This window comes from Hypanus sabinus, unplaced genomic scaffold, assembly GCF_030144855.1.
Source record: "Hypanus sabinus isolate sHypSab1 unplaced genomic scaffold, sHypSab1.hap1 scaffold_337, whole genome shotgun sequence".
NCBI lineage: Eukaryota > Metazoa > Chordata > Chondrichthyes > Myliobatiformes > Dasyatidae > Hypanus > Hypanus sabinus.
The window spans coordinates 53,264-72,080 of NW_026781241.1; the positions used below are offsets into that span (position 1 = coordinate 53,264).

Sequence of the window (18,817 nt, forward strand, 5' to 3'; positions counted from 1 at the left end):
CTCCCATTTAATTGTCTTACTACGCCCTTATTCCTTCTAACAAGTGTACATGACCGTACACTCGCATACACTGTATTTCATCTGCTACTTCGTTGCATGTTCTCCAAACCTACCGAAGACCTGCTGCAGACTCCTGCTTTGCTCTAAACTACATGTCCCGTACCTATCCTTGTATCAACTGCAAAGTTCCTCACTAAGGGATCAATTCCGTCATCCCTATCATTCAGATTTAACATGAAAAGAAGCGGTCTCAATACCGACCCAGCGGAACGCCATTCGCCACCGGCAGCAAACAGAATCGGTTTGCATTGTTCTGGCCGTCTCCTGCCAGTAAACCAATCTTCGACCGATGCTAGTATCTTTCCTGTAATACCATGAGGTGTGATCTTGTTCAGCAGCTTCATGTGGAAGACCTTGTCAAAGACCATCTGAAAATCCAAGCAAACAGCATCCACTGTATTTCTTTTGTCTATCCTGCCTGTTATTTCATCAAAGAACCTCTAATGAGACTCAAGTCCAACACCAAGACAGGAAGTTACAGTGGTTTATTGATTTCATCAAGACAAATGTAATTAAACAATGTGTGAGCTGCTGACGTGCGGGAATAAATAAGCTGCTCCCGACTCACTCACAGTCAGACACAATTAACTGACCGGCGACAACGGGTGACCGGTTGAATAATCAGTCCCGTTTCTCACCGTCACTCTGCATCGGGGAACCGATGATTATAAAATCACACTTCAGGGCCGTGTCCGGGATCGCTGCAGATCCAGGGTCACTGCCGAGGGATTTGTCAATTTAACATCATTATATGGGCCAGGCTGCCGAATACACCGTCCTCAGCAAAGGGGGCAAAAGGATTCTCTCCCGGGATCATCCCCCCCACCCCGGGACACTGGTGTCCCAGACTGAGCCCCGGACCCCCGGGCTCTTCCCGTCCGGGTAATTCCCCGGGGTGCCACGTGGGGAGTCTCGTACACGCACTTCCGGCGGAAGCTGCCCCGCCGGGCAACAGGCGGAAACACGTCACTGCGGGACCTCTCCGAGCGACGCACACAGCGCGAGGCTTGAGCCGGTCCAGTTAAAACCGTCGGGAATCAGCCCCGGCGCGCGGCCGTTAAAGGCGGCGTTAAAGGTAAGGGCGGGAGTTAAAGGGGAGGGCGGGGAGTCGGCCAAATGTCCCCATCCCGCGGGCGGGGATGTTCACACATTCGGATGTTCACAGATCCACTGTCAGTCCGGGTCTGGGTTCCTGCAGAGATCTCAGTTCCTTCTTCCCGGTCTCACTGAACTGATTCACCAACAGCCTGAAACAGATGGGAGAATAAAGATGAAATAAACAGATTACACAACAGTGTCAGTAACAGGGGACCGGGGTTAATGTTTCAACAACACTCACAGACAAATATCACCAGAAAACCCGCGGATCCGCTGATATTTTATCACATTGAACATTAACAAAAACACTCACCAGATCCACTTCAGACTCGGGAGGGTCAGTATGAGGCGGCGGAGACCGGGGACAGATCCGTCTGTCAGAGAGTTTTCACTCAGGTTCAGCTCCGTCAGTGATGGGTTTGTACTGAGAGCGGAGACAAGATCCTCGGCACCAGAATCTGTGAGACCGACATAGTTCAGCCTGGAGATGAGAGAGAGTGAGGGTGAAGGACATAGAAAGACAGGAGACAGTACAAATCCCCAGTGTTTATCAGTAACACAATTACTGATCACATTAATATTCAGTGTCAGACACCCAGTGACTGTAAACACGATCTCCCACAGTCTGGTACTTACCACAGTTTCTGTATTTTACACTCCCGGTTCCTCAGAGCCGCAGACACCAGTTTCACTCCTGAATCTCCCAGTTTATTATCACTCAGGTTCAGCTCCGTCAGTGATGGGTTTGTACTGAGAGCGGAGACGAGATCCTCGGCACCAGAATCTGTGAGACCGACATTGTTCAGCCTGGAGATGAGAGAGAGTGAGGGTGAAGGACAGAGAGAGACAGGAAACGGTACAAATCCCCAGTGTTTATCAGTAACACAATTACTGATCACATTAATGTTCAGTGTCAGACACCCAGTGACTGTAAACACAATCTCCCACAGTCTGGTACTTACCCCAGTTTCTGTATTTTACACTCTGACTTCCTCAGAGCCGCAGACACCAGTTTCACTCCTGAATCTCCCAGTTTATTATCACCCAGGTTCAGCCCCGTCAGTGATGGTTTTGTACTGAGAGCGGAGGCGAGATCCTCGGCACCAGAATCTGTGAGACCGACATCCCTCAGCCTGGAGATGAGAGAGAGTGAGGGTGAAGGACACAGAGAGACAGGAGACGGTACAAATCCCCAGTGTTTATCAGTAACACGATTACTGATCACATTAATGTTCAGTGTCAGACACCCAGTGACTGTAAACACAATCTCCCACAGTCTGGTACTTACCCCAGTTTCTGTATTTTACACTCTGACTTCCTCAGAGCCGCAGACACCAGTTTCACTCCTGAATCTCCCAGTTTATTATAACTCAGGCTCAGCCCCGTCAGTGATGGGTTTGTACTGAGAGCGGAGGCGAGATCCTCGGCACCAGAATCTGTGAGACCGACCTCCCTCAGCCTGGAGATGAGAGAGAGTGAGGGTGAAGGACACAGAGAGACAGGAGATGGTACAAATCCCCGTTGTTTATCAGTAACACAATTACTGATATTTTTTCTTCAGCACGACTGCGCAAGTCGGCCAGTGGGAACAGCGAGAAGAGTTTAAAAGGAAGACAGATTTACAGAGCGAGCGTCAGAGGAGCGGGAGACAGAGTAGGAAGGCTTTGGCTCAACGGGGCTTTGGCGATAAAGGGTCGAGGCGAGGTAGGTTATCTGTTTACAATACAGACAGAGAGTATGTGTGTGAGGCTGGGTTTCTGTGCTCGGTGTCAGATGTGGGAGATCCTGGAGACTCCCAGCCTCCCGGACGGCAACATCTGCACCCGGCGTATCGAGCTGCAGTTCCTTAGGGACGGAGTTAGGGAACTGGAGATGCAGCTCGATGACCTTCGTCTGGTCAGGGAGAGCGAGGAGGTGATAGAGAGGAGTTACAGGCAGGTGGTCACTCCGGGGCCACGGGAGACTGAAGAAGTGGGTCACAGTCAGGAGAAGGAAGGGCAACAAGCAGGCACTAGAGAGCAAGAAGGAGATACTAGAGAGTACCCCAGTGGCTGTACACCTTGACAATAAGTACTCCTGATCATGTGCTGCTGGAGGGAGGGACGGCCTCGGGAGGGGGGGGGGAGGGTGGTGGGGAAGCAACAGTAGACTTGTCTCTGGCACAGAGTCTGGCCCTGTGGTTCAGAAGGGCAGGGAAAGGAAGAGGATGGCAGTAGAGATAGGGGATTCTGTAGTTAGCAGGTCAGACAGGTGATTCTTTGGATGCAGGAATGAAACACATGAATGATGGTAGTTTGCCTCCCAGGTGCCAGGCTCCGGGATTTTCAGATCGCATCCAAGATAGCCTGCAGTGGGAGTGAGAACAGCCAGAGGTCGTGGTACATATTGTTCCAAATAACATAGGTAGGAAAAGGGAAGAGGTCCTGAAAACAGACTACAGGGCGTTAGGATGTAAGTTCAGAAAAAGGATTACTGCCTGTGCAACTAGACAGTGAGAATAGGAATAGGATGAGGTTAAGGATAAACATGTGGCTGAGGGATTGGAGCAGGAGGCAGGGATTCAGATTTCTGGATCATTGGGACCTCTTTTGGAGCAGGTGTGACCTGCACAGAAAGGACGGGTTGCACTGGAATCCCGGGGGGGGGGGGGAGCAATATCCTGGCAGCAAGGTTTGCTAAGGCTGTTGCGGAGAGTTTAAATAGAATTGCTGGGGGTGGGAAATGAGCTGATGTGATGGAGGAGAGGAAGGTTGGCTCACTAATAGAGAAAATTTGGAGAGAATGCGAAAGGGAGGATAGACAGGAGATAGAGAAGGGACACATTCAGTCCAATCATTTGAGATGTGTCCATTTTAATGCAAGGAGTATGATGAATAAAGTGGATGAGCTCCGAATGTGGATCTGCTCTTGGAGCTATGATGTTGTGGTCATTAGACAGACGTGGATGGCTCAGGGGCAGGAATGGCTACTTCAAGTGTCAGGCTTTAAATGTTTCAGAAAGGACAGGGAGGGAGGCAAAAGAGGTGGGGACGTGGCACTGTTAACCAGAGATAGAGGCACGGCTGCAGAAAAGGAGGATGTCATGGAGGGGTTGTCTACGGAGTCTTTGTGGGTGAAAGTTAGGAACAGGAAGGGGGTCAATAACTTTACTGGGTGTTTTGTATAGACCACCCAACAGTAACAGGGACATCGAGGAGCAGATAGGGAGTCAAATTCTGGAAAGGAGTAATAATAACAGGGTTGTTGAGGTGTGAAATTTTAATCTCCCAAATATTGATTGGCATCTCCCTAGATTGAGGTGTTTTGATGGGGTGGAGTTAGTTAGGTGTGTTCAGGAAGGTTTTGTGACGCAATATGTAGATAAGCCTACAAGAGGGGAGGCTGTACTTGATCTGGTATTGGGAAATGAAACAGGCCAGGTATCAGGTCTCTCAGTGGGACAGCATTTTGGAGATAGTGATCACAGTTCTGTCTGTTTTACCATACCCTTCGACAGGTATAGGATTAGGTAAGTTAGGAAAACCTTTAATTGGAGTAAGGAGAACTATGAGGCTATCAGGCTGGAACTGTAAGCATAAATTGGAAACAGATGTTCTCAGGGAAACATACCGAAGAAATGTAGAAAATATTCAGGGGATATTTGCGTGGGGTTCTGAGTAGGTACGTTCCAATGAGACATGGAAAGGATGGTAGGGTACAAGATCCATGGTGCACAAAGGCCTTTGTAATTCTAGTCAAGAAGAAAAGAGCTTACTAAAGATTCAAAAAATGAGGTAATGATATGATCTGGAAGATTATAAGGCTAGCAGGAAGGAGCTTAAGAATGAAATCAGGAGAGCTAGAAGGGGCCATGAGAAGGCCTTGGCAGACAGGATTAAGGAAAACCCCAAAGCATTCTGCAAGTATGTGAAGAGCAAGAGGATAAGACGTGAGAGAATAGGACCAAACAAGTGTGACAATGGAAAAGTGCGTATGGAACCGGAGGAAATAGCGGAGGTATTTAATGAATCATTTGCTTCAGCATTCATGATGGAAAAGGATCTTGGCAATTGTAGGGATGAATTGCAGTGGACTGAAAAGCTTGAGAATGTAGATATTAAGAAAGAAACTGTGCTGGGGCATTTGGAAAGCATCAAGTTGGATAAGTCACAGGGCCATGAAGGGATGTACCCCAGGCTACTGTGGGAAGGGAGAGGGGAGATTGCTGAGCCTCTGACGATGATCTTTGCATCATCACTGAGGATCTGAGAGGTTTCGGAGGATTGGAGGTTTGCGGATGTTTTTCACTTTTTCAAGAAAGGGAGTAGGGATAGCTCAGGAAATTATAGGCCAGGGAGTCTTACTTCAGTGGTTGGTAAGTTGATGAGAAGATCCTGAGAGGTAGTATTTATGAACATCTGGAGAGGCAAAATATGATCAGGAATAGACAGCATGGCTTTGTCAATGGCAGGTTGTGCCTTCCGAGTCTGAATGATTTTGTTGAGGATGTGACTAAACACATTGATGAAGGAAGGAAGAAGTTGCAGTGTATATTGATTTCAGCAAGGCATTTGATAAGGTACACCATGCAAGGCCTATTGAGAAAGTAAGGAGGCATGGGATCCAAGGGGACATTGCTTTGTGGATCCAGAACTGGCTTGTCCACAGAAGACAAAGAGTGGTTGTAGATGGGTCATATACTGCATGGAGGCCGGTGACCAGTGGAGTGCCTCAGGGATCTGTTCTGGGACCCCAAGTCTTTGTGAATTTTATAAATCACAATAAATGAGGAAGTGGAGGGATGGGTTAGTAAATTTGATGATGACACAAAGGTTTGGGGTGTTGTGGATAGTGTGGAGGGCTGTCAGAGGTTACAACGGGACATTGATAGGACGCAAAACTGTGCTGAGAAGTGGCAGATGGAGTTCAAACCAAATAAGTGTGAAGTGGTTCACTTTGGTAGGTCAAATATGATGGCAGAATATAGTATTAATGGTAAGACTTGGCAGTGTGGAGGATCAGAGGGATCTTGGGGTCCGAGTACATAGGACACTCAAAGCTGCTATGCAGGTTGACTCTAGAGTTAAGAAGGCATACAGTGTATTGGCCTTCATCAGTTGTAGGATTGTTTAAGAGTCGAGAAGTAACGTTTAAGAGTTGAGAGGTTTTAAGAGGGATAGATCGAGTTGACGTGGATAGGCTTTTTCCATTGAGAGTAGGAGAGATTCAAACAAAAGAACATGATTTGAGAGTTAGGAGGCAAAAGTTAAATGGGTAACACGAGGGGGAATTTCTTTAGTCAGAGAGTGGGAGCTGTATGGAATGAGCTTCCAGTAGAGGTGGTAGAGGCAGGTTCGGTATTGTCATTTAAAGTAAAATTGGATAGGTAAATGGACAGGAAAGGAGGATTATGGGCTGAGTGCAGGTCGGTGGGACTAGGTGAGAGTAAGCGTTCGGCACGGACTAGAAGGGCCGAGATGGCCTGTTTCCATGCTATAATTGTTTTATGATGAAATGTTGCAGCTATGCAGGACGTTGGTCAGACCCCACTTGGAGTACTGTGCTCAGTTCTGGTCGCCTCACTACAGAAAGGATGTGGGAAACATAGAAAGGGTGCAGAGGAGATTTACAAGGATTTTGCCTGGATTGGGGAGCATTCCTTATGAGAATAGGTTGAGTGAACTCGGCCTTTTCTCTTGGAGTGACGGAAGATGAGAGGTGATTTGATAGTGGTGTACAAGATAATGAGAGGAATTGATCATGCAGATAGTCAGAGGCTTTTTCCCAGGGCTGAAATGGCTAGCATGAGAGGGCATAGTTTTAAGATGCTTGGAAGTAGGTACAGAGGAGAGGTCAGGGGTAAGATTTTTTACACAGAGAGTGGTGAGTGTGTGGAATGGGCTGCTGGCAGCGGTGGTGCAGGCGGAAACGATAGGATCTTTAAACTCCAGGATGGTTACATGGAGCTTAGAAATATAGAGCACTATGTGTAAAACCGAGGTAATTCTAAGGTAGAAACATGTTCAGCACAGCTTTGTGGGCCAAAGGGCCTGTATTGTCCTGTATGATTTCTATGTTTGTTTGTTTCTACTGATCACAGTAATGTTCAGTGTCAGACTCCCAGTGACTGTAAACACAATCTCCCACAGTCTGGTACTTACCCCAGTTTCTGTACTTTACACTCCGGGTTCCTCAGAGCCCCAGACACCAGTTTCACTCCTGAATCTCCCAAGTCGTTCTCCCCAAGTCTAAACACAAACAGACAGATTGATGAACAAAGTGATTCAAACCGTGGATCTGAGGGAATTTCTCTCACTCGGATATTTCAGGAAACATTAAACCCTTCAGTAAATCACTGATCGGAGTTCCCATCACTGTCAATGACCCTCACTGCCCAGCTCCAGGGTATTCGACGAATGTCGAAAATGTAGTCTGTCAGTGTGACCCTGTAAAGTCCACATATTCTCTCTCATTTCCAGATGGCTCAACAAAATGTTCCACACAGAAATGCAGAAATGTCAATGGGACACAGTGAAATAGACTGACCCCAGCTAAAGGGATGGTGAAGAGAGACCCCACAGAAGGAAGGGGATTAGGAAGAGAAATTCCACAGGAGGGAGGGAGATGGGGAAGAGAGATCCCACATGAGGAAGGGGGATGGGGAAGAGAGATCACACAGGAGGAAGGGGGGATGGGGAAGAGAGATCCCACAGGTTGAAGGGGGACGGGGAAGAGAGATCCCACAGGAGGAAGGTGGATGGGGAAGAGAGATCCCACAGGAGGAAGGGGGATGGGGAGGAGAGATCCCACAGGAGGAAGGGGGATGGGGAGGAGAGATCCCACAGGAGGAAGGGGGATGGGGAAGACAGATCCCACTGGAGGAAGGGGGATGGGGAAGACAGATCCCACTGGAGGAAGGGGGATGGGGAAGAGAGATCCCACAGGAGGAAGGGGGATGTGGAAGAGAGACCACACAGGAGGAAGGGGGATGGTGAAGAGAGATCCCATAGGTGGAAGGTGGACGGGGAAGAGAGATCCCACAGGAGGAAGGGGGATGGGGAATAGAGATCCCATATGAGGAAGGGGGATGGGGAAGAGAGATACCACAGGAGGAAGGGTGATGGGGAAGAGAGACCCCACAGAAGGAAGGGGGCTGGGGAAGAGAGATCCCACAAGGTGGACGGGGAAGAGAGACTCCACAGGAGGAAGGGGGATGGGGGAGAGAGATCCCACAGGAGGAAGGGGGATGGTGAAGAGAGACCCCACAGGAGGAAGGGGGATGGGGAAGAGAGATCCCACAAGAGGAAGGGGAATGGGGAAGAGAGATCACCCAGGAGGAAGGGGGGTGGAGAAGAGAGCCAACAGGAGGAAGAGGAATGGGGAAGAGAGATCCGATAGGAGGAAGGGGGATGGGGGAGAGAGACTCCACAGGAGGAAGGGGGATGGGGGAGAAAGATCCCACAGGAGGAAGGGGGATGTTGCAAAGAGACCCCACAGGAGGAAGCGGGATGGGGAAGAGAGATCCCACAAGAGGGATGGGGAAAATAGATCCCCCAGGAGAAAGGGGGATGGGGAAGACAGATCCCCCAGGAGGAAGGAGGATGGGGAAGAGAGACCCAACAGGAGGAAGGGGGATGGGGAAGAGAGATCCCACAGGAGGAAGAGGGATGGGGAAGAGAGATCTCACAGGAGGAAGGGGGATGCAGAATAGAGACCCCAAAGGAGGAAGGGGGATGGGGGAGAGAGACTCCATAGGAGGAAGGGGGATGGGGGAAAGAGATCCCACAGGAGGAAGGGGGATGGTGAAGAGAGACCCCACAGGAGGAAAGGGGATGGGGAAGAGAGATCCCACAGGACGAAGAGGGATGGGGAAGAGAGATCCCACAGGAGGAAGGGGGACGGGGAGGAGAGATCCCACAGGAGGAAGGGGGACGGGGAAGAGAGTTCCCACAGGAGGTAGGTGGACGGGGAAGAGAGATCCCACAGGAGAATCGGGATGCAGAAGAGAGAGCCCACAGGAGAAAGGGGGATGGGGAAGAGAGACCCCACAGGAGGAAGGGGATGGGGAAGAGAGACCCCACAGGAGGAAGGGGGATGGGGAAGAGAGAGCCCACAGGAGGAAGGGAGATGGGGAAGAGAGATCCCACAGGAGGAAGGGGATGGGGAAGAGAGACCCCACAGGAGGAAGGGGAATGGGGAAGAGAGAGCCCACAGTACGAAGGGAGATGGGGAAGAGAGATCCCACAGGAGGAAGGAAGATGGGGAAGAGAGACCCCACAGGAGGAAGAGGGATGCGAAAGATAGACCCCACCGGAATAAGTTGGACGTGGAAGAGAGACCCCACAGGAGGAAGGGGGATGGGGAAGAGAGATCCCAAAGGAGGATGGGGAAGAGAGATCCCTCAGGAGGAAGGGGTATGGGGAAGTGAGATCCCACAAGAGGATGGGGGATGGGGAAGAGAGAACCCACAGGCGGAAAGGGGTTGGGGAAGAGAGATCCCACAGGATGAAGGGGAATGGGGAACGGAGATCCCACAGGAGGAAGAGGGTTGTGAAAGAGAGACCCCTCAGGAGGAAGGGGGATGGGGGAGAGAGATCCCACAGGAGGAAGGGGGATGGGGAAGAGATACCCCACAGGAGGAAGGGGAATGGGGAAGAGAGATCCCACAGGAGGAAGTGGGATGCGGAAGAGAGATCCCACAGGAGGAAGCGGGATGTGGAAGAGTTATCCCAGAGTAGGAAGGGGATGGGGAAGAGAGGTCCTACAGGAGGAAGGGGATGGGGTAGCGTGATCCCAGAGAAGGAAGGGAGATGGGGAAGAGAGATGCCTCAGGAGGAAGCAGATTTGGAAGAGAGCTCCCATTACAGGAAGGGGGGTGTGGAGAGAGATGTCACAGGTGGAAGGGGATGAGAATGAGAGATCCCTAAGGAGGAAGGGGAGTGGATAAGAGAGATCCCACAGGAGTAAAGTGATGGGGAAGAGAGATCCCACAGGAGGAAGTGGGATGCGGAATAGAGATCCCAGATAAGGAAGGGAGATGGGTAAGAGAGGTCTCACAGCAGTAAGGAGGATGGGGAACAGAGATCCTGCAGGAATAAGGGGGATAGCGAAGAGATTTCCCCCAGGAGGAAGGGAGATGGGAGAGAGACATACCACCAGAGGAAAGTGGATGGGGAAGATATAAACTACAGGAGGAAGGTGGACTGTGGAGAGAAATCCCTGAGAAGGAGGAGGGATGGGGATCGGAGGTCCTACAGGAGGAAGGGGGATGTGGAAGAGAGATCCCACAGGAGGAAGGGGGATGGGGAAGAGAGATCCCAGAGCAGGATGGGGGATGGGGAAGAGAGATCCCAGAGGAGGAAGGGTGATGAGGAAGATACATCCCAGATAAGGAAGGAAGATGGGTAAGTGTGATCCCACAGTTATAAGGGGGATGGTGAAGAGATATCACACAGGTGGAAGGGAGATGGGCAAGAGAGATCTCACAGGAGTAAGGGGGATGGGGAACAGAGATCCTACAGGAATAAGGGGGATAGTGAAGAGATTTCTCCCAGGAGGAAGGGAGATGGGAGAGAGAGATACCACCAGAGGAATGGGGATGGGGAGGAGAGTTCCCACAGCAGAATGGGGGACTGGGCAGAGAACCCAAAGGAGGAAGTGGGTTAGCGAAGAGAGTTCCCCAGGAGGAAGGGAGATGGGAGACAGATATACCACCGGTAGAAAGTGGATGGGGAAGAGATAAACCACAGGAGGAAGGGGGATGGGGAAGAGGTCGTACAGGAGGAAGGGGGATGGGGAAGAGAGATCCCACAGGAGGAAGGGGGATGGGGAGGAGAGATCCCACAGGAGGAAGGGGGATGGGGAAGAGAGATCCCACAGGAGGAAGGGGATGGGGAAGAGAGGTCGTACAGGAGGAAGGGGGATGGGGAAGAGAGATCTCACAGGAGGAAGTGGGATGGAGAAGAGAGATCCCACAGGAGGAAGGGGGATGGGGAGGAGAGATCCCACAGGAGGAAGTGGGATGGGGAAGAGAGATCCCACAGGAGGGATGGGGAAGAGAGGTCGTACAGGAGGAAGGGGGATGGGGAAGAGAGATCTCACAGGAGGAAGTGGGATGGAGAAGAGAGATCCCACAGGAGGAAGGGGGATGTGGAACAGTTACCCCACAGAAGGAAGGGGATGGGGAAGAGAGGTCCTACAGGAGGAAGGGGAATGGGGAAGAGAGATCCCACAGGAGGAAGGGGGATGGGGAAGAGAGATCCCACAGGAGGAAGTGGGATGGGGAAGAGTGATCCCACAGGAGGAAGCGGGATGTGGAAGAGTTATCCCAGAGTAGGAAGCGGATGGGGAAGAGAGGTCCTACAGGAGGAAGGGGATGGGGAAGAGTGATCCCAGAGAAGGAAGGGAGATGGGGAAGAGAGATGCCTCAGGGTGAAGCGGATTTGGAAGAGAGCTCCCGTTACAGGAAGGGGGGTGGGGAGAGAGATGTCACAGGTGGAAGGGGATGAGAAAGAGAGATCCCTAAGTAGGAAGGGGGGTGGATAAGAGAGATCCCACAGTAGTAAAGTGATGGGGAAGAGAGATCCCACAGGAGGAAGTGGGATGCGGAATAGAGATCCCAGATAAGGAAGGGAGATGGGTAAGAGAGGTCTCACAGCAGTAAGGAGGATGGGGAACAGAGATCCTGCAGGAATAAGGGGGATAGCGAAGAGATTTCCCCCAGGAGGAAGGGAGATGGGAGAGAGACATATCACCAGAGGAAAGTGGATGGGGAAGATATAAACCACAGGAGGAAGGTGGACTGTGGGGAGAAATCCCTGAGAAGGAGGAGGGATGGGGATCGGAGGTCTTACTGGAGGAAGGGGGATGTGGAAGAGAGATCCCACAGGAGGAAGGGGAATGGGGAAGAGAGACCCCACAGGAGGAAGGGGGATGGGGAACAGAGATCCCACAGGAGGAAGGGGGATGGGGAAGAGAGATCCCAGAGCAGGATGGGGGATGGGGAAGAGAGATCCCACAGGAGTAAGGGGGTGGGGAGGGGAGATCCCACAGGAGGAAGGGGGATGGGGAAGTGATGTCCCACAGGAATAAGGGGGATGGTGAAGAGAGATCCCACAGGAGGAAGTGGGATGTGGAAGAGTTAATCCAGAGAAGGACGGGGATGGGGAAGAGAGGTCCTCCAGGAGGAAGGGGATGGGGAAGAGAGATCCCACAGGAGGAAGTGGGATGGGGAAGAGAGATCCCACAGGAGGAAGGGGGATGTGGAGGAGTTAATCCAGAGAAGGAAGGGGATGGGGAAGAGAGGTCCTCCAGGAGGAAGGGGATGGGGAAGAGAGATCCCACAGGAGGAAAGGGGATGGTGAAGAGAGACCCCACAGGAGGAAGGGGAATGGGGAAGAGAGAACCCACAGGAGGAAGGGGGATGGGGAACAGAGATCCCACAGGAGGAAGGGGATGGGGAGGGGAGATCCCACAGGAGCAAGGGGGATGGGGAAGTGATGTCCCACAGGAGGAAGTGGGATGGGGAAGAGAGACCCCACAGGAGGAAGGGGGATGTGGAAGAGTTAATCCAGAGAAGGAAGGGGATGGGGAAGAGAGGTCCTCCAGGAGGAAGGGGATGGGGAAGAGAGATCCCACAGGAGGAAGTGGGATGGGGAAGAGAGATCCCACAGGAGGAAGGGGGATGTGGAAGAGTTACCCCACAGAAGGAAGGGGATGGGGAAGAGAGGTCCTACAGGAGGAAGGGGAATGGGGAAGAGAGATCCCACAGGAGGAAGGGGGATGGGGAAGAGAGATCTCACAGGAGGAAGTGGGATGGAGAAGAGAGATCCCACAGGGTGAAGGGAATGGGGAAGAGAGATCCCACAGGAGGAAGGGGATGGGGAAGAGAGGTCGTACAGGAGGAAGGGTGATGGGGAAGAGAGATCTCACAGGAGGAAGTGGAATGGAGAAGAGAGATCCCACAGGAGGAAGGGGAATGGGGAAGAGAGACCCCACAGGAGGAAGGGGGATGGGGAACAGAGATCCCACAGGAGGAAGGGGGATGGGGAAGAGAGATCCCAGAGCAGGATGGGGGATGGGGAAGAGAGATCCCAGAGCAGGATGGGGGATGGGGAAGAGAGATCCCACAGGAGGAAGAGGGTGGGGAGGGGAGATCCCACAGGAGGAAGGGGGATGGGGAAGTGATGTCCCACAGGAATATGGGGGATGGTGAAGAGAGATCCCACAGGAGGAAGTGGGATGTGGAAGAGTTAATCCAGAGAAGGATGGGGATGGGGAAGAGAGGTCCTCCAGGAGGAAGGGGATGGGAAAGAGAGATCCCACAGGAGGAAGTGGGATGTGGAAGAGTTAATCCAGAGAAGGATGGGGATGGGGAAGAGAGGTCCTCCAGGAGGAAGGGGATGGGGAAGAGAGATCCCACAGGAGGAAAGGGGATGGTGAAGAGAGACCCCACAGGAGGAAGGGGAATGGGGAAGAGAGACCCCACAGGAGGAAGGGGGATGGGGAACAGAGATCCCACAGGAGGAAGGGGGATGGGGAAGAGAGATCCCAGAGCAGGATGGGGGATGGGGAAGAGAGATCCCACAGGAGGAAGGGGATGGGAAGGGGAGATCCCACAGGAGCAAGGGGGATGGGGAAGTGATGTCCCACAGGAATAAGTGGGATGGTGAAGAGAGATCCCACAGGAGGAAGTGGGATGGGGAAGAGAGATCCCACAGGAGGAAGGGGGATGTGGAAGAGTTAATCCAGAGAAGGAAGGGGATGGGGAAGAGAGGTCCTCCAGGAGGAAGGTGATGGGGAAGAGAGATCCCACAGGAGGAAGTGGGATGGGGAAGAGAGATCCCACAGGAGGAAGGGGGATGTGGAAGAGTTACCCCACAGAAGGAAGGGGATGGGGAAGAGAGGTTCTACAGGAGGAAGGGGAATGGGGAAGAGAGATCCCACAGGAGGAAGGGGGATGGGGAAGAGAGATCTCACAGGAGGAAGTGGGATGGAGAAGAGAGATCCCACAGGATGAAGGGAATGTGGAAGAGAGATCCCACAGGAGGAAGGGGATGGGGAAGAGAGGTCGTACAGGAGGAAGGGTGATGGGGAAGAGAGATCTCACAGGAGGAAGTGGGATGGAGAAGAGAGATCCCACAGGAGGAAGGGGATGGGGAGGGGAGATCCCACAGGAGGAAGGGGGATGGGGAAGTGATGTCCCACAGGAATAAGTGGGATGGTGAAGAGAGATCCCACAGGAGGAAGTGGGATGGGGAAGAGAGATCCCACAGGAGGAAGGCGGATGTGGAAGAGTTAATCCAGAGAAGGAAGGGGATGGGGAAGAGATGTCCTCCAGGAGGAAGGGGATGGGGAAGAGAGATCCCACAGGAGGAAGTGGGATGGGGAAGAGAGATCCCACAGGAGGAAGGGGGATGTGGAAGAGTTACCCCACAGAAGGAAGGGGATGGGGAAGAGAGGTCCTACAGGAGGAAGGGGAATGGGGAAGAGAGATCCCACAGGAGGAAGGGGGATGGGGAAGAGAGATCTCACAGGAGGAAGTGGGATGGAGAAGAGAGATCCCACAGGATGAAGGGAATGTGGAAGAGAGATCCCACAGGAGGAAGGGGATGGGGAAGAGAGGTCGTACAGGATGAAGGGTGATGGGGAAGAGAGATCTCACAGGAGGAAGTGGGATGGAGAAGAGAGATCCCACAGGAGGAAGGGGGATGTGGAAGAGCTACCCCACAGAAGGAAGGGCATGGGGAAGAGAGGTCCTACAGGAGGAAGGGGAATGTGGAAGAGAGATCCCACAGGAGGAAGGGGGATGGGGAAGAGAGATCCCACAGGAGGAAGTGGGATGGGGAAGAGAGATCCCACAGGAGGAAGGGGGATGTGGAAGAGTTAATCCAGAGAAGGAAGGGGATGGGGAAGAGAGGTCCTCCAGGAGGAAGGGGATGGGGAAGAGAGATCCCACAGGAGGAAAGGGGATGGTGAAGAGAGACCCCACAGGAGGAAGGGGAATGGGGAAGAGAGACCCCACAGGAGGAAGGGGGATGGGGAACAGAGATCCCACAGGAGGAAGGGGGATGGGGAAGAGAGATCCCAGAGCAGGATGGGGGATGGGGAAGAGAGATCCCACAGGAGGAAGGGGATGGGGAGGGGAGATCCCACAGGAGGAAGGGGGATGGGGAAGTGATGTCCCACAGGAATAAGGGGAATGGTGAAGAGAGATCCCACAGGAGGAAGTGGGATGGGGAAGAGAGATCCCACAGGAGGAAGGGGGATGTGGAAGAGTTAATGCAGAGAAGGAAGGGGATGGGGAAGAGAGGTTCTACTGGAGGAAGGGGAATGGGGAAGAGAGATCCCACAGGAGGAAGGGGGATGGGGAAGAGAGGTCCTCCAGGAGAAAGGGGATGGGGAAGAGAGATCCCACAGGAGGAAGTGGGATGGGGAAGAGAGATCCCACAGGAGGAAGGGGGATGTGGAAGAGTTATCCCACAGAAGGAAGGGGATGGGGAAGAGAGGTCCTACTGGAGGAAGGGGAATGGGGAAGAGAGATCCCACAGGAGGAAGGGGGATGGGGAAGAGAGATCTCACAGGAGGAAGTGGGATGGAGAAGAGAGATCCCACAGGATGAAGGGAATGGGGAAGAGAGATCCCACAGGAGGAAGGGGATGGGGAAGAGAGGTCGTACAGGAGGAAGGGGGATGGGGAAGAGAGATCTCACAGGAGGAAGTGGGATGGAGAAGAGAGATCCCACAGGAGGAAGGGGGATGTGGAAGAGTTACCCCACAGAAGGAAGGGGATGGGGAAGAGAGGTCCTACAGGAGGAAGGGGAATGGGGAAGAGAGATCCCACAGGAGGAAGGGGGATGGGGAAGAGAGATCCCACAGGAGGAAGTGGGATGGGGAATAGAGATCCCACAGGAGGAAGCGGGATGTGGAAGAGTTATCCCAGAGTAGGAAGGGAATGGGGAAGAGAGGTCCTACAGGAGGAAGGGGATGGGGAAGAGTGATCCCAGAGAAGGAAGGGAGATGGGGAAGAGAGATGCCTCAGGAGGAAGCGGATTTGGAAGAGAGCTCCCGTTACAGGAAGGGGGGTGGGGAGAGAGATGTCACAGGTGGAAGGGGATGAGAAAGAGAGATCCCTAAGTAGGAAAGGGGGTGGATAAGAGAGATCCCACAGGAGTAAAGTGATGGGGAAGAGAGATCCCACAGGAGGAAGTGGGATGCGGAATAGAGATCCCAGATAAGGAAGGGAGATGGGTAAGAGAGGTCTCACAGCAGTAAGGAGGATGGGGAAGATACATCCCAGATAAGGAAGGAAGATGGGTAAGTGTGATTCCACAGTTATAAGGGGGATGGTGAAGAGAGATCACACAGGAGGAAGGGAGATGGGCAAGAGAGATCTCACAGGAGTAAGGGGGATGGGGAACAGAGATCCTACAGGAATAAGGGGGATAGTGAAGAGATTTCTCCCAGGAGGAAGGGAGATGGGAGAGAGAGATACCACCAGAGGAATGGGGATGGGGAGGAGAGTTCCCACAGCAGAATGGGGGACTGGGTAGAGAACCCAAAGGAGGAAGTGGGTTAGCGAAGAGAGTTCCCCAGGAGGAAGGGAGATGGGAGACAGATATACCACCGGTGGAAAGTGGATGGGGAAGTGATAAACCACAGGAGGAAGGGGGATGGGGAAGAGAGGTCGTACAGGAGGAAGGGGGATGGGGAAGAGAGATCCCACAGGAGGAAGGGGGATGGGGAGGAGAGATCCCACAGGAGGAAGGGGGATGGGGAAGAGAGATCCCACAGGAGGAAGGGGATGGGGAAGAGAGATCGTACAGGAGGAAGGGGGATGGGGAAGAGAGATCTCACAGGAGGAAGTGGGATGGAGAAGAGAGATCCCACAGGAGGAAGGGGGATGGGGAGGAGAGATCCCACAGGAGGAAGGGAATGGGGAAGTGAGATCCTACAGGAGGAAGGGGGATGGGGAAGAGAGATCTCACAGGAGGAAGTGGGATGGAGAAGAGAGATCCCACAGGAGGAAGGGGGATGGGGATGAGAGATCCCACAGGAGGAAGGGAATGGGGAAGTGAGATCCTGCAGGAATAAGGGGGATAGCGAAGAGATTTCCCCCAGGAGGAAGGGAGATGGGAGAGAGAGATACCACCGGCGAAAAGTGGATGGGGAAGATATAAACCACAGGACGAATGTGGACTATGGAGAGAAATCCCTGAGAAGGAGGAGGGATGGGGAAGGAAGGTCCTACAGGAGGAAGGGGGATTGGGAAGAGAGATCCCACAGGAATAAGAGCATTGGGAAGAGAGATCCCACAGGAGGAAGGGGGGTGGTGTAGAGATCCCCCAGGAGGAAGGTGGATGGGCAACAGAGATCCCAGAGGAGGAAGGGCGATGAGTAAGATACATCCCAGATAAGGAATGGAGATGGGTAAGAGAGATCCCACAGCTATAAGGGGGATCGGGAAGAGAGGTCCCACAACAGGAAGGGGGATGGGGAAGAGAGATCCCACAGAATAAGGTGGAAGGGGAATGTGAGATCCCACAGCTATAAGGGGGATCGGGAAGAGAGATCCTACAACAGAAAGGGGAATGGGAAGAAGGATCCCACAGGAGGAAGGGGGATGTGGGTGAGAGATCCCAGAGAAGGGATGGAGATGGGGAAGTGATATCCCACAGTAGGAAGACTGATGTGGAAGAGAGATCCCACTATAGGAAGGGGGCTGGGGATCTCGATAGGAGAATCCACTGGAGGAAGGGGGATGGGGGAGAGAAATGCCAGAGAAGGAGTAGGTTTGGGGATGAGAGATCCTACAGGAGGAAGGGGATGGGGAAGAGAGATCCCACAGGAACAAGGGGGATGTGGAAAAGATATCCCAGATAAGGAAGGGAGATGGGTAAGAAAGATCCCACAGGAATAAGGGGGATGGGGAAGAGAGATCCCACAGGAGGATTGGGGATGGGGAAGAGAGATCCCACAGAGGGAAGGGGGATGGTGTAGAGAGAACCCACAGAGGAAGGGGGTGGGAGAGAGAGATACCACCGGAGGAAGGGGGATGGGGAAGAGAGATCCCAGAGCAGGATGGGGGATGGGCAAGCAAGATCCCACAGGAGGAAGGGGATGGGGAAGAGAGATCCTACAGGAGGAAGGGGGATGGGCAAGAGAGATCCCACAGGAGGAAGGGGATGGGGAAGAGATCCCACAGGAGGAAGGGGATGGGGAAGAGAGATCCCAGAGGAGGAAGGGTGATGAGGAAGATACATCCCAGATAAGGAAGGAAGATGGGTAAGTGTGATCCCACAGTTATAAGGGGGATGGTGAAGAGAGATCACACAGGAGGAAGGGAGATGTAAGAGAGATCTCACAGGAGTAAGGGGGATGGGGAACAGAGATCCTACAGGAATAAGGGGGATAGTGAAGAGATTTCCCCCAGGAGGAAGGGAGATGGAAGGAGAGATACCACCAGAGGAAAGTGGATGGGGAAGATATAAACCACATGAGGAAGATGGACTGTGGAGAAAAATCCCTGAGAAGGAGGAGGGATGGGGAAGGGAGGTCCTATAGGAGGAAGGGGGATGGGGAAGAGAGATCCCACAGGAATAAGGGCATTGGGAAGAGAGATCCCACAGGAGGAAGTGGGATTGGGGTGAGATCCCACAGGAGGAAGGGGATGGGGAAGGGAG

General features: G+C 52.8%; 1 protein-coding gene across 1 annotated transcript in view; it reads right to left on the reverse strand.

Annotated features, from left to right (window-relative positions):
* Window positions 1-536: 536 nt before the first annotated feature.
* Window positions 537-18,817, reverse strand: part of LOC132388507 (NACHT, LRR and PYD domains-containing protein 3-like) — a 59,903-nt gene continuing 41,622 nt past the window's right edge. The window contains exons 9-14 of the mRNA XM_059960878.1: window positions 7,299-7,385; window positions 2,447-2,617; window positions 2,121-2,291; window positions 1,795-1,965; window positions 1,472-1,639; window positions 537-1,307 (exon numbers count right to left, since the gene is read on the reverse strand). Of these exons, the coding sequence (XP_059816861.1) occupies window positions 1,220-1,307; window positions 1,472-1,639; window positions 1,795-1,965; window positions 2,121-2,291; window positions 2,447-2,617; window positions 7,299-7,385 (856 nt within the window). The 3' untranslated portion in view covers window positions 537-1,219. The remainder of the gene's footprint in view (window positions 1,308-1,471; window positions 1,640-1,794; window positions 1,966-2,120; window positions 2,292-2,446; window positions 2,618-7,298; window positions 7,386-18,817) is intronic.